This window comes from Seriola dumerili, unplaced genomic scaffold (genome assembly GCF_002260705.1).
Source record: "Seriola dumerili isolate Sdu_G_001 unplaced genomic scaffold, Sdu_1.0 BDQW01001124.1, whole genome shotgun sequence".
Classification (NCBI taxonomy): Eukaryota; Metazoa; Chordata; class Actinopteri; order Carangiformes; family Carangidae; genus Seriola; species Seriola dumerili.
In genome coordinates, this window is record NW_019175379.1 from 2,636,482 (window position 1) to 2,661,016 (window position 24,535).

The 24,535-nt window shown below is 41.8% G+C and overlaps 1 protein-coding gene across 15 annotated transcripts in view; it reads left to right on the forward strand.

Moving 5' to 3' along the window:
- Positions 1-24,535, forward strand: part of scrib (scribbled planar cell polarity protein) — a 64,154-nt gene that overhangs the window by 5,810 nt on the left and 33,809 nt on the right. For all 15 annotated transcript variants that reach the window (XM_022767053.1, XM_022767058.1, XM_022767062.1 and 12 more), the window contains exons 2-7: positions 20,305-20,422; positions 21,890-21,968; positions 22,286-22,375; positions 23,111-23,167; positions 23,567-23,630; positions 24,292-24,366. In XM_022767053.1, the coding sequence (XP_022622774.1) occupies positions 20,305-20,422; positions 21,890-21,968; positions 22,286-22,375; positions 23,111-23,167; positions 23,567-23,630; positions 24,292-24,366 (483 nt within the window). The remainder of the gene's footprint in view (positions 1-20,304; positions 20,423-21,889; positions 21,969-22,285; positions 22,376-23,110; positions 23,168-23,566; positions 23,631-24,291; positions 24,367-24,535) is intronic.

The window sequence follows — 24,535 nt, forward strand, 5'->3', positions numbered from 1 at the left end:
ATTTCCTCAGTTTGCAATTGTAATTGACCCTACCCCCACAGTGACTGAGTGGACCACATCCGTAACAAAAACAGAAGTGGGTTTTTTTTTTTTTTTTTTTTTAACTTTTGTAATCAGTCCCCCCCCCAATACATGATTGGGCAGTGCCTGAAAAGTGAGAGATCCAGAGCTGAGGCCATGAAGAAGCAACAGTGTGAGAGATGTGAATTTCTTTTTGATGCAAGAGCACATTCAGCAGGTTTCTTTGTCTGAGCTGATGACCAGCTGGTCTCACATCCTGCCTACCCCCCTCCCCCCTTTCTGGAGGGACCAAGGGGTAATGGGAGGTGTGAGTGTGAGAGAGAGAGAGAGAGAGTTAGTGAGTCAGTATGATGTGGGGGTAGTGGTGGGGGTGTATTTTATTCCGGAGATGGATTAACAGGAGAAGGGCGGGGCGGTTGGGGGGCTCTGGCACCTCACCAGTGGAGCTGAGCTCCACTGATCCTCGGTCCTCGGGGTCTGTGGTGTTAGACCCATCCATCCATCCATGAACACTGGAGTCTGGGCTGATATGCATTGTCAGGTGGGAAAGAAGCAGTCAGAGAGCTGGTCACAGAGCTAACAGCTAGTCCCCTGGAGACTTCTGCAGGGTGTAGATGGATATTTTGCTTTGCTGTATCTGACAAGCACATACACAATCTCCCTCCTTCCTTCACTTTCAGTTTGAGAAATAATGCATTCTTCCTGGGAAATGGCAGTAATGTCAGGCCTAAAGTGCTAATCACAATGCTGCTATATAGCATGGATATAGACAGTTACCACTAGTATGTTTGATGTGAACCTGCACACCAGTGGTGTCAAGGTGCATGTGGATGTGCTGCCCTGCTTCCTTTTACAACAGTGGCCTATTCCTCAGTGTCATTGCCCTTAAATGTAGCTTTTATTTGTTTTATTTTTTTTGCCTCCAGAATTCAATCCCTGCCTGACACATCCCATCTACAGTTAATCACCACAACAGTTTTCGTCATTGATCAGTTGTTTCGAATCATTTCTCAAACCAAAAAGACAAACTATTGCTAATTTCAGCTGCTCAAATGGAAAGATTTGATCATTTTAAATTGAAAATCTTGCAGATTTTGGAGCGTGTATTGGACAAAACAAGTAATTTGAATAGTTTTGGCTCTCTGCTTGAGAACGTGTGATGGGTGTCTTTTTTTTTTTTTACTACTTTTTGACATTTTCTGGAATAAATTCTTAATTACAAGCAAAAGTTGGCAGATGATTCAATGAAAGAATGATCATTGGTTACAAGTCTATGAGGCAGAGAAATACAGAAGCTCTCAATCACATTATTATAATGTTGGTCCCACCATGTGTGGTCCAATTGTCTTTCAGCACAGTATCATTTCCTGTTCAAGGTTGGACTGTCACATGACATGCATCCAATGATTCCCTACCTCACTGCAGTGGCAGTGTGATTTGGACCTGACACTGTCTCACCACTCTGCCATGCACTCTGGCCTCGGTAGCCAGTCTCAAAGGTAAACACAGAGGCAAAGCTCTAGTGAATAATTGATGGCAGTGGTGGCAGCTGTTTGCGATAGGGGAGAGTCCGTGGCTTTGCTGCATGTCCTGCTGGAGCACTGTGATAGGATAGGAGATCTGTTGGCTCCTTAAATCCTTATTTCAATTTACCACCTTTTTCCACCTTTTTTTCCACCTTAACTGATAAAAATCTATTTCGTCTTAAGCTGCATCATTTTAGGGCTACAGCTAACACATGGGTCATATTCTTGATCAGTCGATTAATTGTTGGGACAATAAATGTCAGAAATAGTAAAAGTTGCCATTGCAATTCCAAAGTGAAATCTTGAAACATCTTTTTTCCAGATCTCAAAAATATTTAATCTGCTATTCAATAAGACATTGAAAAGCAGCAAATCCTCACAAGAAATGCTTGGTATTTTTACATGAAAAAAATATAAATAATTGCAGATGAATTGTGGTTTATTGACTAGTTGATTAGCTGACTAACCATTTTAGCTCTAGATAATTTTATAGGACTTCAGAAAATAAATTTCTGGCTGACATAAGAGTCTTGAAGATCTAACTTTTAAATACAAAAATCATATTACTGCATAGGTTCTATCCTGAGTAAGAAAAGGCTTGAAAATAAAGTATTAATTGCTGTCTATAAAAAGGCTTGGTAAACACAAGACTTCCTTATCAGCCAGTTGTAATTACCTTGTACATGGTTGGTTATTTCCCATCCTGTTCCTATCTGTCTTGTGCCAGATGTTTACTCTGCTTGAGTAAACCTTCTCTTTGTAGCTTTTGCATGTTTTCAACAGGTGATGTTTAGGCCACAGACTCAAAAAGAGAATGCTGCTGCAGATGAACACATGAAGTTTAGAGTGGTTAAATTCAGCACTGACATTTCTTTGGGGTTTGATGCTGATCCTGAACCTTTTGATCATACAGGAGCTCAGGAACTACACTCTCAGTCACACAAACGGGCCTTTTGAGGCTAATCTGTCAGGGTGCTGATGTCCCTGTGGGGGGAATAGGTCGCCTGGGATGGCATTAAAACTGACCACAAACAAATGCTGCCCTTTATCTGCTGGCCACACACAGTCATTGAAGGCCTCTATCTGTCACCATGAAACCTGATAGCCCACGTCCTCAGCCTGGTGTTCTCTCTCTACCAGTGGTTTTGGATGGGTCGCGGTCCCTCACCTTCAGCTCTCTTATCGCCATCAGATTTAACATTCACAGAAGAAGATACTGCCAAGATTTAGAAGTAGTGTTTGAATTTAGCAGTAGTAAAGGAAATTGGAGTTTAACCAATCAGCAACAACTTCTTCTACACAACAGCTACCACAACAGAGCAGCTCACTTTTATATTGTGTTGAGAAACAGGTGGCCAGTTCAGAATGTCTTTCTGTCTGGGCTCATCCCGGCTCCACAAAGCACCGGTTTGTTTTTCTGTGGGGCAACTCGGACACTCGGGCAGTGTCTAGGTTGGGCCAGTCTGATTTGTTGACGCCTGTGTTTTTCTTGTTGATTCCTTTTTGTTGGGAGCGTCTCTTGTGAGCAGGAAGTGGGAATAATCAAGTGAACTATGGAATGCCCTGTTTTGTCCACTCTGGACTTTTTTTGTGGAGCATTTAGGGATCTCCGAGTCCGGGCATGAAAACAGGAGGTTTGAGGAAAAAATTGGCTTATGTTCTATTGTTGTTTACTCAAGCTCTCTCCTCCCTCCTTGAACAGCACTGATTCTGTTTTGTTCCCCGCCCCTCCCTCTGTCATTTACACACACTCAGAAGCTTGCAGTGTCCCAGACTGATAGTGTGTATGATAAGTGATGTAAAGCTCCATGTTTCTCCATAATCCTACAAGATGTGTCACTAACCTGCAAAGGAATGTTAAGCCTAAGAGCTCAAGAGTCATGATAAAGGGGTATAGTAATAAACTTACGGCTGCAGCAGTGTTTACTACCGTCATGGTCTGCACCACTTGTACACTCTTCACTTGACTCACTATCTCACCGCCTGTCATCTACAGGACTCGAGAGTGCAAACATTTGGTTCCATTTGGGGAATATTTTTCCCCAACCAAGCCAATTTTTGATTGATGACTGTCTCCAAACATCTATGTCATGCATTTCTGAATAGCAGAAAAGTTTGCTCTCCATTGAGAACCGCTGTCTCTCTACTTTTGAGCTTCCTGACTTCTGTTATAATTGCCACAAATGGACACTATATCAGCCTACTCAACCTAAAGCATTAGTTACTGAATTAAATCTGTCTTAAAATGTCACAGTTGATGGAAACACGATAAGTGTGTGATCTGAATGTACACAGCAAAATAACAGGCCAACACTGATCAATCTTGACCGTGAACTAATCTGGGGAAATATTAAAAATGTGTAATAATCAGCGATACCGAGAGCTTGTTTGTAGTTCTGTTGAAGAGCTCCTGTGAGACAGCTGGGCAGCCATTTAAGTGTTGCCATAAATACTTTTTCCGCACGTGTATTTCTAGAACAAATTTGTGTCCGAGTATCTCACTGCCTGTCTGATAAAATACAAGTATGTGTATAGTACAGAGAGTACTAACGGGGCCCCACTGCAGAGCTCAGTGATTTGAATTTTCTGATCATTAACACTCTTATTGACTGAATAATCATTTACAACTTATCTAAATTGCTATGTTATCTACTTCTCTTCCATATTGATCACAGTATTGATTTATCCAGTATCACTGAATGTTACAGATGCATGTTTTCTTTGTAGATATATGTAGGAAACAGTCCATAAATAAATACACTGCTACTCCCTTGTTTAAAAGGGGTGTTATTCAGATTTTATCATATTTTTCTTCTGATTTGCTCACATCCCCACTGTCAAATTACAAAATATGCTGCTTCCTGTACCAAGGAGCTCTGTAACCTTCATCCACTTGGAACAAATCACAAAAATTCCTGAAGTCTTGTTTTAATGCATTTTCTTCTCGCCCCTGTGTATGTCAGTTCTGCATGGGTTTGTTCTTGTCTAACTTTGGCAGAGCATAGTTATCATTTAATAGCAATTTTAATAGCAATTTTTGTCAATTTCAAATGCTACTCGAAATAAAGCTATCCATGTCCAAAGATTAAAATGATAAAATTCAATAATCTATATTGCATAGTTGAGCTACTGTCCTGCAGCCCTGCTTCAGTCACAAACTGACAGATATGAATGAAAGCTGGAATCATTACCCCCAAGCAGCACAGCTGTGTAAAAGTACAGAAGAAACACTTGGGGAGCATTTGAATTTCTGCATGAGGCACTCTTCAATAGGGATGGTAATCGAGAACCGGTTCCAAATTGTCCAAATCATATGCCTCAGAGCTTATCAGTTCCTTTTTATCAGTGCATTTTTTTCTGACAGTTGCACTTTGCAAAACAATTACGTCAAACACATGATGTCTATGCTGTTAGAAACTTGGAACAAGGAGTGGTGGCACAAAGGAAGAAACTCTCCAAAGTGTGGCTTCATTTCACAAAGAAAGATGACACTAGTGCTAGTTGTAATATCTGTAAAATGGTAAATTCAAGTAAGGGTGGAAACACCAACAGTAAGCTGAAACATCTTTCTACAGAACAAGGGCTTAAATTCCACAAATGCCTGTATTTGACTCTACGCAGGAGAGCCACTGCTTCTCAACCAAGCGGCTTGTCTGTTACTGAAGGTAACTATCCTTTGTTATAACAACATTTGCACCACACAGGCTGGCACAGCAGATTCTTTCTCTGACTAAGAAAACCAAAATGAAAACAGCAGTTAAACAGCAAAACTTGCATGTTTTTCCCTCTGTCAGCCTCCTTTTTTTTCCTCACAGAAAACAGATCAGGAATTGACAGAGAATCAGATCGATAAGCAGAATTGCTAATGGCATCGGTATCAATAGAATCTTATTAATTCCCATCCCTAGTCTCTTGACCACTTGTTCTGACTTGAGAAAAATCTTTCCTTAGATATGAGGGATTTAAAAGGAAAAGGTGTTACACGGTTATGGTTGGTTAATTGGTTACTGAGCAAACACAATATAACGCAGGCTGAATGTGAGGGTTGTGCCACATGACCAGTTTTAGGCTTCTAATAGAGAAGTGCTGATGGGTGAATGTTTATGTGTATGACAGAGAATAGATGTGAGAGGTCAATAGAAAGCACAGCAGGGTTCTTTGGAGACAACAAAGCAGTACGCACGCATGTATGTGTCATGCTCATGCCAGCGATAAATACCAAGCCAAGCAGTAACAGGCTTGTAGAGAAGAGATGGCAGCAATTTTTCTCCACTATGAGTGTGTGTGTGTGTGTGTGCACATCAGCGGGCCTGTCAGTCAGCCCCCGAACACATCTTTTCATCTCCAGTGCAGCAGTCCAGATTTTCTGCTCACTGTTTGACTTTTTTTGTGAATATGATGGCCTCAGCAGTTAACCCTCTCCTTTGCCTTGTCTTGTGTTGATGTCTCAGCCTTCAATTCAGTTGATGTGGTCACAACAAAACAGCTGGATCTGATGAGTGATTCAGTACGTGTTGATCGTTAGTGCATTGTCTATAGTAAAAGGTCAGTTATTTTAAGTTGAGGAATTGGAACAACTCACAATGCAACACTTTGTGTTCATTGTCTCTGTTTTATTCTCTCAACGGGAAACTTTCTAATTATATTTTTTCCATCGTTGTTGCGTAAGAGAGTTCGGTCAAACGTCATAAAACAATATTTAGAATCCTGGAGCGATAGAAAATAAAAAATATATTTTGTGCTTAGGCTTGCACTTCTGTGTTTTCTAGTCTTTTATTAAAAAGACTGAAGGGTTTTCTCCAGTTGTGGTACACTTAATATGACTGGTATTTTTAGCAAGTTTGCCTCAGCTTTCCCTTAATAATGGTTGCTGAAATGCTAAAGTGTGAAACATTGGAGGAGAAGTAAGCAGTTTGGTGTGCTCTGTGTAATTAACTCTGCATAGCTGTGTTTGCACTGCAGCACGTGACATCCGAGGAAATACAGGCATGCCTGGAATCTCCAGGAGCTTGCCCTGCCCTCTGGAAGCTCCACTCACTCCTCTGTCTCACTCTCACATACACTTGAACTTACTCATTTTACATTCCTGTTGGTGAAGCCCACACACAGACCCTATACATAGACCAACACTGAAGCATGCATGATACGCACATCTTGCTTCTGTTGAATTCTCAAGCTAATCAAGCTTAATCATCAGTCTCCCCCTGTTTAAATATGAGTCTCATTTCATTCTAACAGTGTTGTAATTAAGCCAGCTCATGTTCTTCTGGGCCTTAAAACACAAATGGGAATACTTGAAGGTGCTCATCTGAAAGAATGTAGGAAAAACCTCAACAGTAATTCTCAATTAACTGCCTGTGTGTTTTTGTTCATATTTTGTAAGGTGATTTCAGCTCATTTAGCAGACGCAAGCAATACCCTGTTGATTTTTAGACGTAGCCTGACAAGACTTTAAGATTCAAGTCCAAGCAATATTTGGCGTGGCTGATATACATAGTCTGAAATTATGTTACTGCACATATATTGGTATTGGTGCTTATATTGGCTGTATGACATAATCAGTTTTTCATATCAAGGACAAACAGACTTAAGAACAGCTTCTATCCCAGAGTTGTATGAGAAGTGAACACTGCCAAACACTGACATTGACCTGTGTGACTATCTATACTACAATACTTAGTTACATTTACAAAACACTGCGGAGATGTTTATATTCTGAATGAAATTTTTATGTATATATTCCTAACTGCAACACTTGAACATAGTTACACTACTGTAACTCAGTAAATGTGCAATATTGTCAAGTGCAATTGTATTGTTTTATAGGTTATAGTAAATATATACATTTCATATTTTATTTAAATATTTTGCATTTTAAATTACATTAAATTGTATTCTGTGCAATTATTAAAAGGATCTACCTACCTACTGACCACCTGACTATAGGGAGCCCTATCTAAAACTCCACCCTTTGTAATTATCTGGTTTAATCAGGTAAATCCATGACAACTAAATGTATTTAAATGATTTGGCTGTCACTGCTGAGCTACACTTTGGCACATCCTGAGACATCAGCTACAAATTTTCACAATTTGTAACCCATGGTTGTAATCATATGGCCACAGCTAATATCAACAACTGACAACTGTTCAGTGAACTAGATTATACTCAACTAATCTTTTCTTATAGAGGATTTTGTGTGGGCTGTCAGCAAGGGGTTGCAGACTGCAGTATATGTATGGTCTCAGATTACTGTGGGAAAAGTGATTGACTCTTGCTGCAGCTCAGCAGTTTAATGGCTCCTTTGAGCACAGGAAGATGTCATGTGAGGTCAAGAACAAGCACAGATTGAGCGTACATGTACCATGTTTGGTTGGACTCTGTCACCTCATACTTTGTTGGACAAGGAACATGGGATGCTGGCAATGGTACAAAATGTGCTATGTGTGCTGAGTGTGCTCTAAACTACAACATTATTCTTTTTTTTATCAGGTTCCTGCATTCAGTATTTTTAGATGTGCCATCATAAACCAGGTCCATGACGTTGGGCATGTGTTTCACACAGCCTCTGGGGATCAACATGTGCTAGCCTGTGGGCTTAGGGCTAGTGTTTTGGTCGTTCCTGGCGTTGATCCTCTCTGGAGTTATGTGGGAGGGGTTTGTAGACAACTCTGTAATTATGCTGTCTCCATGACATATTAATGGGGTTTGGTTTGTAATCCTAAGTAACGGCATCCTTGTCTTGTGTCTTGTATTAAAGATAAGCACATGTGTTCAAGTGATGAAGGCTCCTCAAAAATCCACAACTTAAAGAAGGAAATGAAATGATAACACACAAAGCCAGATTACATTACAACAATGGTTCTGCAGTTTGTGATGACACAGTCAAGATGTTCACATGCTTCTGTTATCTTTGAGCAGATAAATTGTCTGAATCAAACAAGGCTCAGTTTTCATCTCATCGTCAGTCGAGCGTCACTAGGGAGGGTTTTTTCTGCTTCCTTGTTCCCCTGGCTTCCTCATTGAACAAATGCTGGTCTCCAAGGTGATGGATCTCCCAGGGCCAGTGGTTTGCCTGATGCGGGGGTGCATTCACTCTGTGTTGTCAGCGAGAGACACCAGATGGGCTGGGGCTTCCCCTGTCACTGCAGTCCTACTGTACCTCCATGTGTGCACAGAGGCCCTAGCGCAAGCTATTTCAAATCTGCTAACAACACAGCAACCTTGGCCCCTGCCCCGGCCAAACATGTCATACAGAAGCAGAGGGAGAGAGAGCGCAGACCTGCTTGTTTCAAAGTCACACTTTGTCCTCAGGTTTTGAAAAAGCCACAGGCAGCATTGCAGAGACACTTTATAGCGACACCTAAAATGGAGCAGTTATTTTTCCACAGGGGCAGGGTGGCTGGATCAGTGAACTACTTAGAGATGACTTTGTGCTACTCCTGTGGACCAATTACCAAACTTTGTAAGCCTTGTAGCCTTATGTACTTTTCTGATTCGTGCTTTAAATTTTTGTAAAGTTGTATGTATATGATGCTGTGCAAATATCCACATGCACGAAAGACACGTTAAATACAGTAAATCAAATCAGTTAATTCAATTAGTTGTATTCTGTTACACATTTTCCCCTAACGTTGACCTTTTTTAATTCATTTACTCAAGCACAGTGGGAGAGCTTGTGTAATCCAGATCTGTTGGATCCAGGCAAAACTGACAGATGTTGGTCAGTTCATTTCTATGCAGCAGAAGGCTGGCTCTTGATGCCACCTAATAGGGTTATGTTTATTTGAGACCTGTGGTCAAGTCATAAATATATGCAAATGAATTCATGTGACCACCAGGTTTCACATAATCTGTCTGTTATTTCAGTAGGTGGAATGATAATTACAAGTGACTTTGATTTTCTTAGCTTAGATTTGTATTTTTAGCAAGCAGCAAATCTCTTTTCTAGCACCAAAATTATTCTAACTGTAGTATAACATAGTGGTAATGCAACATTAGCTATTATAATTATGTGATTCAATCGTCCTTGTCATTTACCGGTCTTGCAATTTAGTCTGTCAGCAGAGTAGCTCAATGACTTGAAGGAATTTGCTAAAATACTCTGTGAATAATGATCATTGTGCAGCGTTTCAGAACTTGGCAGCGTTAAATCTTAGTTGTTTGAAAACTATGTTGCGTAAAATTTCTAAATTTCAATACAAAAATGTACCTGGCGTGCTGTCAGTTAACCTACACAAGTCACCCAAATATGTGTGGGAAATCTTTTGAAGGGGATGCTAGGTCCATAGCTGTCCCTTTCCATGCCAGTTTCAAACAGCCAGGGAACATTCCTGAGAGAGAAATGTGAAGAGAGAGAGACCTGTGTGAAGCCCCCTGCAAGAGGGAGAATGCCAAGACCGTTACTGGAAAACGATAGACACTGAGCCACATGATCCTGTGAGGGAGGCCACAACCTGGACACACACAATGAATCAATTGTTCTGAGGCTGCTCGTGCACTCATAACACACACACAAGAACTTTCAGTAAGTTTCTCTAAAGGTGTAATACTCAACTTTGTCCTTTTTTAGTAAAAGATGTCAAGTAGCTGCATCAAGAAGTTTTGATAATGTTTATCACTTAATTTACTGTTTGAATTAACTTGTTACACAGTATGAGTAGAGATAATCATCAAGTATCATACCATCTGAGACTGTACATAGATACCAGATCCTCTTTCTCTGTCTCAGAGTCTTGATATGAAAGTCTGTGTGTAGTCTTTTAGTACTTTCATTTCTAAATATGGAAAGCACCTTAGCGCCATCTTTGTTTGGCTGTGCATCTCTGTATGTATGCATATCTTCTATAGAGCCTGTTTAATGCTAGTAAGTGTTTCTCTTGCTGTTGCTAATGTTTTTATTCACATTATATGTTGACAGTATACTAATTTGCCAGAAAATGACTTGTATATATAAAACACCTCGGCTGTGCAGTGTCAGAGGTGCCTTGGTTGCCATGTTGGTCCCCTGCAGCACGACTCCACCATGGGACAAACTGAGAGCTGGCAGGCAGCACATACCGGATCCAGCCCATCCAGGAAAGAGCCAAACGTCCTCTGTGGACTATAAACAATAGGGCTTCTGGTTTTGTGTCATGTTTGTGGGAACACAGAAAGAGAATGAAAAAGCATGTGATGAAGTCAGGGAGAGTGGGATGGGTGGAGAGGGTGGAGGGTGGAGGGCCTCCTCTACAGTGTCTGATTTTCCTGTGTACTTCTTCATTCCTGCTATGTGACAGCATAGCTGGAGAATCTCTGGCCATTAGCTCAACTAAACAGCAAAGTCTGAGTGAGAGCAGCGTGCACTTGCTTGCCAATTAATGTACCAGCAAATAAGTGCTGCTAACAAAATGTAGGCCCATCCCTTTGTGCTCACTTTGTGGTCATGCTTTGCTCGGTGACTTACCAAGCACCTGCAGGACCAGTCATCATTTGCATTTCCAGGGAGTGTTTGTGTTGATTATGCCACACCCTCTTTGGACAGAGACCTTTTTTAGATTTGGTTCATCACCAGAGAAACCTACCAGCACCCAGCCGTTTGATCTTTTCTTCTTGCAGATTTCCTAAGCCCACAGTGCAGTTTATAGTTTTAAGTTATGTTGTCTCCTGCTTTCTCAACTGTAGTTGAAGGATGTTGTTAACAACAGTGCATTGATTATCTTGCTTAAGTGTTCTGTTTGTCAGATGGAAGATAGGCTTTCTGAAATCTGAAACAGAAGCAAAGTGCAGGTGTAAAAGCTCTGAAAAGATCAAGTTCAAGGCTCTCAGTTCAGCTGCTGCTTTGAATTTGGTTTGGATTGCAAATATGCACTGGGACTACAGTACTAACTCTCTATCCCTCTTTCTGTGTGTTTGTGTTAATTAAGTTGTGGACATGGTGTCCCAGAAGTGGCGGTGCAAGCTTTTCTATCACTGTGACGGTTTAAGAAACCAAAGCAGTGATTAGCCCACCAATATGGCAACAGTGGAGGGATTACTTGTCTATTTTTAAAATGCTGACTTGAAATCGCTTTACTGCACCAAGCAATCACCATTCTTGATTACAGAGAGCATAGCCAAGGGTGCCATATGGTAAATATAGTTTATCGCACTTTGCATCGGTGGCAAATGTAACAAAAACGGTCCTTTTTGAAGAATCAATAAAAAATAAGTTAATCTGTTTTTTGTTTTTCTATAGATCAAAAAGGAATATATTAATAAGGTATACTATTTTTTAAAATCCTAATGTACACGTGTATATTTGTGAGTGGAGGAGCCTCTTAGCCCCACAATGCAATGTCCACCTGTTCCCTCTCAATCTTCCCCCTTTAGCTTTCTGGAGTCGACAACAGACACAAGTGTGATATAGGCTTTCTATTTATTTTACAGTGTATGTTGGCATTGTGTATATACAGCTGTCAAATAGGAATCTACAAGATGGACATTCCAGGCTGCACATTTGGCTGAATTCAGGCAGGATAGTCTGAAACATTACAGTGGTTTATCAACTCAACACAACCCAACAACATTCCCAGGAGGCAAAGGGGGAAAAGCCCCTGTAGTCACTGTGGCTGTTTATTAACCATGTTGACTTTGGGAAAGCATCTGGCACTCATAGTAGCTTTGTAGAAACACTATCAGGCTGTACTGTTACAGAAAAATCTTTGTGGGTAGTTTGAGCTGTTGTGGGCTACACTGTCATTGTTTCAGTCTGTTCAACCCGTACAGAGGGTTCCCTCTTCTCCTGAGCAGTTCTTGTTTTCTTCAGTGACTGCATTTCCCAGCTTCCCTCTGTTTGTACAGGCAAGGATGCTGTGAGGCAGCAAGCATAAATAGGCAAGTTCACTCACATATACACAATTATAAACATAAACTGTATACATGCACAGCCCCCAGGCCCAAACCCATTCAGCCAGGACCATCCATCCATTCCCCACTGAGTCTGTCCTGACTCATCAGCAAAGCACTGGATGTCCAGAGGGTAGACGCAGTGCTATTTTAAAGCTGCAACGACTGCTTGATTAGTTGATTGACAGAAAAAGAATTGGTAACTATTATGAATCGATTTTTACCTAATATTTTTAAGCACAAATGCCAAACCTGTTATTGTTCCAGCTTCTCAAATTTGAGAATTTAATGCTTTCTATGTCACAGATAAAGGATAAATAAATAAAATAGCTTATCTTCAGGTTTATGGACTGAAGGGCAAACAAAAATGACATTTGAAAATAATCATTAGTTGCAGCCCTATACTATGTATGCCATCATTTTCATAATGATGGATTGCCCCAAGTTCTACTAGTGTATTAGCTGGGGGTGCAAATGTAAGGCTGTGTTTTTACTGTACACTAGTGATCCATTATAAATGAACCATTAAGAGCCTGTAATAAAATACATGCTCTCCCTCAATTACATTGTTTAAGCAATTTAAACTGGAGGAAATGTAAACACACAAATGGAACATGCATACGCATACAGATGTGATGAAATATAGTGTGAATGAAATGTCAAACCAGAGCTCAGCAGATCTCTTTTTCCTGATTGTGCCATTGCTTCTTTTATCCAGGAAATCTCAACCTCATTTTTTTTTTTTTTTTTTTACCTCATCATGCAAATTTGGGTTGTAATGACAATGGCAGAGTTGTTACTGAAATGTGTTTGTTTTTTGTTTTTTGTTTTTTACAGCCAGCCACAGCATTTATCTCCCCTCGCTGTCTTATTGTCAGAGCAGATCTTGGCTACTGTAGTTCAAAACTGCTAATGCGGTGCTTGGCCTGACTTTGGCTGTGTTTGCTCTCCGCACAGATCAAAGTCACCAGGACAGGTGTAAGTAGATGGGAGTTAGTCAGGCTGTCAGTCGTACTGGCTTTACCACGCCCGTCTCTCTGTGTGGCCTGTTCTCCCTGGGGGACTGGAGCCGGATAAGGGTAGTGAGGACTGAAAGTGCCACTTAAGTGAAACACAAACACCTGCACACATATGCACACCGTTTTGTAATGGCGCACAAACAAATAAATGGGAACACAAAGACATTTACACACTTCTCTGTATGTTTCCTGTGGACTGTGTGAGCATGTTCGATTAAAGTTAATAGTATTAGTTGTGCTGCCTTAAATGAAACACATGGCACACCATACGTGCAGTTCAGTGTGTACTGCTGCTGTGTTTGTGGATTTAGATGTTCTAGGTTGTTTCTTTTTATTGTTTGCCTCTCAAATGCACACACACACACACACACACACACACCTAATTTACTAGCAGAAGAGGGAGAGTGTGTGGGAGACAGAGGGTGAGGGCAGAGGAAGTGGAATGTAGGTTTATGGATGTGGGTAGGTGGATGGTAGTATTGTTGGTCTGATGTGTGTGGGTTTTCTGTTGAGGCCAGTGGGAGCATTATATCCCACACTGGTGATGAGACACAGTGGACCAGACAAAACCACATTAATGACAGTCTGTTGATTTGTCACGTGTTTTGGTTTTGATAAAAGATATGAATTACATTATTCATCTGTCAGGGAGAAGGGCAGTGAGTTTATTGTCCATTGAGATAATTTGTTGGTCAGTGGCTCAAGTCTCTGTCCCCATTAGTGGAGCAGTTTGTCCACAGCACTGTGGGACTCCATTGTTTACCCTCCATTCTTCATTAATAATCCACCGTCATCCCTTTCTCTCAGCTCTTCTCTCTACTTCGCACACAAGCTTCCTTTTCTTCTCTCTGCTGTTCTCCCCACTCGCCTGCTCTATCCTTCTTAGTCATTCCTGCCTTTTGTTATCCTTTGCCACTTTCCTCTTTCAAGACTTCATCCTTCCATTTCTAGCCCTCTCTCTCCTCTCTGTGGTGCCCTTTTGGACAATGGAGGAATCCTCTGGCCTGGCTGCAGGGCGGGGAGGGGGGGCACCGCGGGCTAGCCTGTGACTGACAGCCCTGTGTGGGGCTGGCTGCTTGGCCTTTGTCCCTCTGCCAAGGAAAATGGAGGGAACCCAGGGAGGTGGAGCAGTGGGAAGGAGGAGGGGAAGAGGACCAGTAAGGGTGTCATTCATGTGTGGAGGTTTTGGGAACTTTGGGTTTCAAACAGTGCTCTGTAGGGGGAGGGGGACGCTTTGGCCAAGCAGCAGAGCAAAATCAGCCCATATTGCTCCATTAGCATTGGCCTTGAAATGACTAAGCATGTAGTCTTGCTGGTGCATGTGCTTTTAGTTTCAAATAACTCATAACTCCTGCACTGAAGATATTAGGTAAAGTAAGATGAGGAGGACTGACTCTTAATGCACGACTACCTTGTGCTAGAGCAGACTTGTGTCTGTGCTCGTTCGTGTACTGAGTTTATTCCACAACAATGACTGCAGCTATCTATAGAAACGAGTGTGCAGTAATGAGGCTCACCACTCGAGTGACCGACCAAGTTACTCAGTCAACCAAATCCTCTCTGCTTTTTATTTCCCCGGACACTGAAAGAGTCCAGGCCTGCACCAAAGCATGTGCTATCCCCTCCCCTCTCTTTGAGCCCCTCACCCAAGTAGTGTGCACACAGTGTGTGTAGTTTGTGAGCATTGTGAGGGAATGGATATTGGGAAGAGTGAGGACATAAGGACTGGGCCGGGGACCGGGCAGATTTGGCACAAGATTAAGAGGCTTGGGAGTGTGTGAATAGGAATTCCAGAGGAATGGCAGAGGAAAGGAAGTGTGTTAGAGTAAAACAGAAAAACTGAGAAAAGAATAGAGGAGAGGTTTAATGATGGTGTGTAATTTGACTTCCTCTTTGTAGAAAACTTGGAGATGAGTGGGTCCATTGATTGAATGCCTAGGCGAGCTGAGACCTGATAGAGTTGGTTCAGCCCTTTTTTTGTTTTTGTTTCACTAAATGCCAAGACTTTATGCCTTTGTCTTTTCAGAAGTTATACCCCACCCATTCCCCCCACCACCCCCGCGTGTCATGGAATAATACTTTTTATGGATTATTTATACTGTAGTTTTTTTTAACAATAAACCTAGCCCTGGGTTGATGATTTAGGACAAAGATGGACTTGGGTGTCTGGAGTTTCTCCATGGTCTCCTGCACACTAAATGCACCCTGTAAGTAGAGGGTTGAAATTAGTTATTTGTGTGTGTGTGTGTGTGTGTGTGTGTGTGTGTGTGTGTGTGTGTGTGTGTGTGTGTGTGTGTGTGTGTGTGTGTGTGTGTGTGTGTTGTGTGTGTGTGTGTGTGTGTGTGTGTGTGTGTGTGTGTGTGTGTAAGGCTGGAGGAGCCTGCTCTGTCTGTAGTCTGATGGCATGATTGGAGGGAAACCGTAAGCTAAATGGAGTCACTTGACTGGAACACTGCAGCCTCTGTGAACATCAGGTCTCAGCTCACTGCACCTACAGATGAGCATTACTCATACAGAGAACATACAGTTTACTCACATGTTTCACGAACACACACACATACACACTTTGCCTCTTGGATTTCTGTGGTCACATTTTAATTAGTTTGTCTGGAATGATGTGAGGTACACAAACATTAGCATTCCTCTTTGTGAATTTACAGTCTCTTAGAGTGCACATAAACACACTCATAAACACTCAAACAATCACCCACTGCTGCTGATACACATGAACACACAAATATGCATGTTAACATACTGCCCTCTCCCCCAGACGCACACATGCTGAGTGCTGCTAATGTAGCCAGAGCTGTTGGCAACCTGAACCAAAGTAAAACTACGACTGTATAAACAGTGGTGTGTGCTGACTCGAAGACCAACAGCACAGGATCTTCTCTCCTGTAACTGAAGCATGCGTGCACACAAATACAAACACACACCCTGAGGCACACTAACTCACTCTGTCTGAGTGGAATGTAAGCTAAGCGGGATGATGCAGATAAGACAAAGAAAAGCATTTTACAACTGTCCACACACACTGAGGTGCAGTGTATCTTTTGGGCCGCTTTTCTGTGTCTCTTGACACACACACTCACACACACACACACACACACACACACACACACACACACACACACACACTGCTCTCTGTCACAGGTCACTCATGGGTGACTGGGGCTTCATTCAATGTATAATAATGGGGGATATCTCAAATAAGTACCCGCACCACAGAACCCATTTCACACTAGCTTGATTTGGCCATGTTGTGGATGTTAGACAGACCCAGTCCTCCCCTGTGTAAAACCTTATCATAGTCCAACTAAATCTGTGCATGTGCCAAGTTTTTTTATAGCGGTCCTGACCACTATTTATGTAATTTACCAGCTACTTTTTTCTCTGAAATACAAAGCACTGCTGCAGGCATGGCTAACCATTTATTCAACCAAACGCATGCAACTAGATGTTTTAGCCGCCAAAGCTGCTCTTAGGAAAAGGCAGGCTGGTCAAACAAAGGCTAGCTACTGGGTCTGACCCACTTATCAACAGTTATCAGGTGGCCAGTGCTGATTTTCAGTTTTGATGCATGCCCTCTTCTGTTTGTTTTGGCTGTAAACAGCAAATATTTGCTGTTAATGCTTTGTAATTCTGTGTATTGAAGTGGCACAAGAACTTTGGAATTGATTATCTGCCTTCTTTAAGCGTGAGAAAAACTAGTGTGTAGTATTCTCGTAGTCGTTTGTAAGTGGGCTGTGCTGACTGGTATGGCATATATTACTGTAATTGCTCTGAGACCCCACACTGCCCTCTGCTGTCATGGCTATCATTTACCCACCTCCCCCTTACTCCACTGTACTATATCCTCCTGTTCACAGCTTCACTCCCTTCCTTAACCAAACAACTCTTGCAGGGCCCTCATTAAAACATCCCAGTTGAAAGGTTGTGAAGGAAATGTAGCACAGTGGCTCTCACCAACGTGCCGCCTCAGTCTACAAATGGTTATACAAGCACAGGTCTGTAAAGGCTGGCTGAGTGACTGAGCAGACTGCTGTGGCTCACTAACACAACGAAGAGACGGTGGCGGTACACTAAATCCCACTGCTCCCTCTTGTTATTCCAATTGACCCATTGATCCGTGTAACACTTTTGGCTTCTCTATTGTTTAATTTGAAAGTACATCAGTCGGTGGGAAACGGCAGGGACATCAGATCCAGTTTTCATTGATGGAATTAGTGGTTACTGACTGTTCTACAAGCAACTGAACGCATCAGAGAACAGATTGATTACATGTTACTTATGTAAAACACAAGAATTTGATTAGACAAGTTATTCGGCATGTTCCGGGTTTCTCAGAAAGAAGCTGCTGCTGGGTACAGCATCATAGCTGTTTCCTCGAAAAACACCAACAGCTTGTCTCAGAGTGGACACTCAGGAGTGAATGGCCATCTTTGTGAGTGTTTATAATTACTTGTTCACAGGCATGATTGCATTATTGGCTAGCTTTCCCTCATCACTGATTGAGCTCTGGATGATATCAAGAGCGGAGAGGAATGCACTGATGACAATGCTTTTATTGAGCAATTGGTTTAGCTTGAATGGAAGAATTGCTGAATGTCTATTAGCAGTAATATGGCTTCTTATACTATAGTATGGGAGTATTGTTTCAGCTGAGGAGAACTTTTTGTGGAGTTAAAGTGTGTACTTGTTTCTAGGGCATGACTTTTCAGGTGTGTTTCAAAGCACCCTCCCCCTGAGTAGCTTTCTCTCTCTGAGTGTCACCTGTTCTCCCAGCATGGTTGCCTTCCCTCCTGGGGGACGGTTCCCATCTGGGCTTGGCCCGAGTCACATGGTCGCCATCAGCTCCTGTTTCCTATTCCTGCCATCTGATACCTGTCACCTGCTACTCAGTGAGCCAACACCCTCTCTATCTCTTTCTGGCTGTGTCCTTTCCTGTGTTTATCTCCTCATTCCTCCTCCCATTTCACACTCCCATCAGGTGGGGATGCTAATATCAACTACCAGGCTAATGCTGGGAAATTTTGAATATTCGGAAAGTACTGACAATCCCTGTCTAGCACTGCCTGCAAAATCAGGATAGATTCTGTGGGAAAAAAAACATTGCTGCTGTAGTCTCCTCACTCCCCATCCAAACACAATACACATAACTAGTTAAGAGCAGGAAGTGTCTGTCATCGAGGAACAGAGTGCAGCTGAAATGCAGCATTCTTCTCTTTGGCAGCGTAATTGTAGAGCTGTCTCCCGGCATCTTGTATTAAGTGTGTAGAGTGTGTACATGTGTGTTTTTACACTTGTCAAGTTTAAATCTGACAGTATACTTCAAAGAAGGGTTTTGTGTTATCTGATTTACCACGTGTTTATGCAACAGTGAGGAGACAGGAGCATGACGGTGCTACATTTTTGAAACTTTAATCCCAATGAAGGAGGAGGATCTTGGAAATTATTTGAATTTTCCAATTGAGCATATTAATCTCTCTGGTTATTGACACACAATGGATTTTTTTCAGCAGAGGACCTTGCTGACAGCCTGAGGTTAAATTTGAATTAAGGTTTAGGCTCCAAGCTCGCAGACGTTTGTATTCAGGGAGCATCCCTGAATAATGAGTTTATACAAATTCCTACCCCGGAAAGCAAGTTCCTCAAGTCTTCTCCCTTACAGCGTCTGAGAGGTCGACTGGCTTTTGACAGAGCAGACAGTGGGTTCTCTGTGGGCCGCAGCACCAGGGACTGATTGAGGGGTTAATAACTGCATAGTTTGTTACTCCTGCTGTTCCCCGCTAGCTTGTCTTGTCTATCCATCTGAACCGCAGATGACACACAGACGCACACAGCGCTGCTGGCAGAGGAATGTTTCTGAAAGCTGTCCTCTCCAACAACCAGCCTCTTGTGAAAGCACTTGGCATGGCCACAGCCGCGGCACTCTCCTCGGCTCTCCTATCGAAAGCCACTTTGTTTGGTTGGCGTTGCCATGGTGAGGAGGAGTTTTTGGGAATATGATGATGGAATGTTTAAAAAAAAAAAAAAACAGCTCTGGAGACGGCCCTCCTCTGAATATACAGGATATTTTGTGTGGTAACTTACAGTTTTGATCAGGGCAAAAGAGGAGTGTCGCTAACATTTAGAGAACTAATACACTTTGTAGGGTACAGAGCCAAAACAGTTAGTCCATTAATTGATTAGTGGATTGATTTGGTAATTGATTCACTGTTTTGAGTCATTTCGAAGCAAAAACGACACTCTCGTCCTGGTCTCTGACGTGACTGATTGCTGCTTTTTTTTTATATCACTGTAAACTGAATGTATTTGGGTTGTGGATGGTTGGGCAGACAAGACAAGCAATGAGAAAACATCTTGTTGGTTTTGTGATGGCAATTTCTCACTATTTTCTAACATTTTACACACAAATCAATTAATCAAAAATCCAATGAACTAGAAAAATAATCATTAGTTGATCCCTAATAGGCTCAGCTGTATGTATGTCCATTTTTGGTCTAAAATGTTCATTAAACTGAAATCCAGACAGAAACAGTCTACAACTATTTTGTTAATTGATTAAGTAATTAAGTAATTTTGAAGCAAAAATGTGAAATATTCTCTGGTTCCAGCAACTTAAACATGAGAATTTGTTGCTCTTTATTGTCATTACCACTTTAATGTTTTTTTTTTTTGGTTGTTTGTTTTTTAAAGACTTGATAGCATTTCAGGAAAAATCTTTGTTATGTTTAACAATGGCGCTTGTCCCTTGATGTATCCTGACAGTATCAAATGATGAAATTTAATTTAATGATTTGAAATAACAACAGTCTGAGGAAATGTTTAATGTTCTGTGTTGATTAACGTGTCATCATGTGTCTCTGCAGCCTTTCTTCAGACTACTGAACCTACGGAAGCTTGGCTTGAGTGACAATGAGATCCAGAGACTCCCGCCTGAGGTGGCCAACTTCATGCAGCTGGTGGAGCTGGACATCTCCAGAAACGGTACATGAATACATAGACTAGTTCATTGTCCACTTGTGTCAGTTGCTCGTAAAGATCTGCTTGCAAGACCACCCATTAATACACAATTACTTTTAATGACACATTTTAAAATAACCTCCCACTCTTGTTGAGGCTACACCAAAATCACAAAGCAAGGAAGTTGTGTCTGTGAAAACGATTGCTGCCATGTGGCGTTAAGCAACAGGAGTGTTTCCAAATCTGTTGGAGAATCATCACTCTAGCAGCAGCCATTAGATAAATGTTAGCTGACCCTCTTTGCCAAGATTATCCAGTCAAACCTCAGGCACAACAGACATTCACCCATGAATCTCTATGCCCTTGAAATATACCTATAAGAGGAGCAAAAATGGTAATTTAGCTCCACAAGGAAAAACTAATTTTGCCCTCAGTCACACATGTTACAGAGATATAAGATTAAACTAATTCCTATTAGGCCTGATATATTATATTCTGCAACTCATCGTCTATAACACACACAAATGTCTTGCCCTCTCTGTGTCCTTCTGTGCTGCACACAAACACTCTGATACTCAGAGGCAGAAAGGGCTGGTATGGTAGATACGAGACATCTGCTCTGCTACACACTGCACCAAGTGCTGCGAGAGCAGTGTGCAGTGGCCTGTAAGGGGCCTTGCCCATCTGTCTGCCTGTCTGCTTCCCTGCTCCTGCTGCAGGACAACACTGAGCCAGATGAGTGTCATAGGCTGCTTGGCTCCAGAGGGATTTCTTAATGTGCACCTGCAAGGTCCATTGGTAAAAGTGCTTTTCCTGGTCAGACCAATAGGTCAGATTTCTATTTGTGCCTTCTATATGTGCACCTGACTAAGAAGGCAAGGGTTAAGCTAAATCAGTGCCTTTTTAAATTCATTCATCAAAGTATTTGTGAAGTTGTAGTGATGGACTTGCCTTACAGTGCTCTGAAGGTGCTGAATAACAGTGCAAACATTGAAGAATTTATCAATTCTAAACCATTGCTTTGCAGTACAATATCCTACGTGTCCGTCTTATCTTATCTGTCTTTAATGAATGTGTTCCCTTTTGTATAATTTGACACCATCCTGTTGAGACTAAAGCACTGAAGAAGCAACTGAAATGCTGTTAGATACAGATACAGGGTAAAGGGGGCTTAACTGTGACTTTGATGGAAAAAAGCAGTTAACTGTAAAAGTGTGATTTCACTCTTACATTTGAGTTGATGGGGGGAAAATGAAGATGTAAGACTACACTTTGAACACGTCCTCCCTTGTGCAACTTTCACCCCTTTCTGTCTCATTTTCCCTTTCCTTTCTCTCACTTCTCTGCTTTTGGCCATCTGGTTGTGATTACAAAGAACTTAAAATGATTCGGTCTATAGAATACAACCCCCCTCTTTCTTTCTACATCTGTGTGTCCATGGTTCTGACTCCTGTCCCCCCCACCCCCCCCACCTCCTCTTTTCTCCTGCAGACATTCCTGAGATCCCTGAGAGCATTAAGTTTTGTAGGGCCTTGGAGATAGCGGACTTCAGTGGAAACCCCCTCTCCAGGTAAGTGGATTGGAACAGCCCATCACTGAGTTCATCACTGTGAGACAATATGGTGCTCGCCAGATAGAAAAGTCACTGTTGAACGGTTCTGAGTTAAAACCTTTCATTTCTTGCCATACCCTTGATAAGTGATGTCCAAGTTGGTATATAGAAAATCAATGGACCCACTGGCAAAAAGCTTTGATGCTGAATACATAAACAGATGGGACTGTCTAGAACTGCCAATTGTCTGTGTGAGTCAAGTGATCCCATGCATTGTACAATAGATCCCTAAGAGACTGTCTCCACTGTTTTCCCCTCCTGTCTTTCTGCCTCAGATTGCCGGATGGTTTCACTCAACTCCGAGCGCTGGCTCACTTGGCACTCAACGATGTGTCATTGCAGACGTTGCCCAATGACATTGGAAAGTATGTACATGTGCGCTATTGCTCGTTTTTGAAAATTTTATATAAGATCCTCGTAAAAATATTTTAATAAAAGATGTGTTTTTCTCTTGAATAGTTAATAAAACCGTTGATATGTCTTCATTAGTGATTTGAAAATTTCAAATTTTCCCATATTGGCTGGTTACAAAAAGACTGTTTATCACATTATTTCTGCAACTCTGCTTCCACATAATTTAGAATAATATAGTAGATAATTAACAGATTAACAGGAAATTAATCAGCAACAATTTTGATTAATCACTCAGTTATCAAGCAAAAATACCAAACATTGTCTAGTTCCAGCTTTTAAAATGTGAGTATATGTCTTTTGTATTATATAGGTAAAATCTCTTTGGGGATATTAACTCTTGGTTGGACAAAACGATCAATTTGAAAATGTTAATTGGAAAATGTTACCAGACTGAAGTCCTCGGACACAGATAGATCCATGATACATGAGGAGACTGAGCAGGTTTTCAAGGAGTGTGATTCTGCTGCCCAGTGGGCTCTGAGGCAGCCGGTCTCTGGGCTGTGGGCCACTGCTGTGCTCCGCCAGATGGAAGAGCCCCTCACCATGCCAGGCAGCCCAGACGAACAGACTTGCCATCTGACTAACCAACCTGTCTCTCCTCTCCCCTCTCTCTTACTCCCCCAACCTGTCTTCACTGGGCCTGCCAACTCCCTACCCTCTTCCCTTTTACTCTCCTTCTTTCATAGCCTGGCTAACCTGGTGACGTTGGAGCTCAGGGAGAACCTGCTGAAGTCTCTGCCCACGTAAGTGTCCTCTCCCTTCAGTGTACAAGTGCTCAGTTTAGCCTCTTGTCTAATTTCCCACCGTCTCCATCAAGCACAATAAATGCCTGTTGACAGCACAAGCTGATGATGGTTTCATAATGCATGAAGAACTGTCACCACTGTCTCTCCTGCTGTAACTTTTGTTGTTGAGATCAGCATTATACTCATCATTAGCACATACACTGTTTGGGTAAAACATCTCTCACCTGCAAATGCAATAGTTTTACCAAACAGACATTTATTTGGGTCTTTTGCATCATGTGTCAGTCAGTGTGAATGAGTGGTATGTTGTATTCATATGCAAAGCTCTGTTCTTTGTTCTTTCATGGTGCATATTTGTGTGACTTACCACTTGTGCTATTTTGTGTGTGTATTCAGGTCACTCTCCTTCCTGGTGAAACTGGAACAACTGGACCTGGGCAGCAATGAACTGGAAGTTTTGGTACATGAACATTTTATCCTGCTTTAATATCATAATACACAGTAGATGATTCATTCTATCATTGAGTGCTCAAACAGCTCTCTTAGTTGTGTCTTATAAGTAATCTGTTTTATATTTGCACTACTAGTGCTGCACACAAAGAGTGACACGTACCACAAATATCCATGTCACATTCCCACTACAGTAATTATGATGTAAACCATGTTTACCTGGCCAAACACATCAGAGCCGGTCTGTTAGACCTGAGGCCGTGCCTGCACTGTACCCAAGTGTGAGAGCTGCTTCTAGTGTGGGAACGCCCACCTGTCTCAATAAGACAGGGTAAACAATGCCTCATGACTTGACAGGGGCGGAGGCTGAAACAAACAGTTGACATCATGATGAAACCTTGCCTGCCTGCATGTCTGTAAAAAGCCACTGCTTCACTGACATTCTCTTTGATTTCATTTATCACTCAGATTTTTTTACTTTTCGTTTCTTTTTTTTTAATGTACAGAGTATGTGTATATTTAGGGTATGTGTTTTCTGTTCCTCAACACCTCTTAATAGTTTTCAAATGGATCAGATTTCCACTCACTGTTGTGTGTGTTTAGAGTAGTCACTTCCCTCACTTTGCAACACAAATATTAACAAATATAAACAACCCACTCCTATCTCTTAGCCGGACACACTTGGTGCTCTCCCCAACCTGAGGGAGCTGTGGCTGGACCGTAACCAGTTGTCCTCATTACCACCAGTGAGTATCATTTTGTGTATTATATTGTGTGTCATTGTATATCATTTTTTATACCTGCACTGTTGCAAAAACGGTTCTCCAGAAACTGTTGTGAAACTACACATGTGGGATTAACTACCACCATCAGATTTCCTCACCTTGTTGTTGTGAAGGTAATGGTTGTATTGTC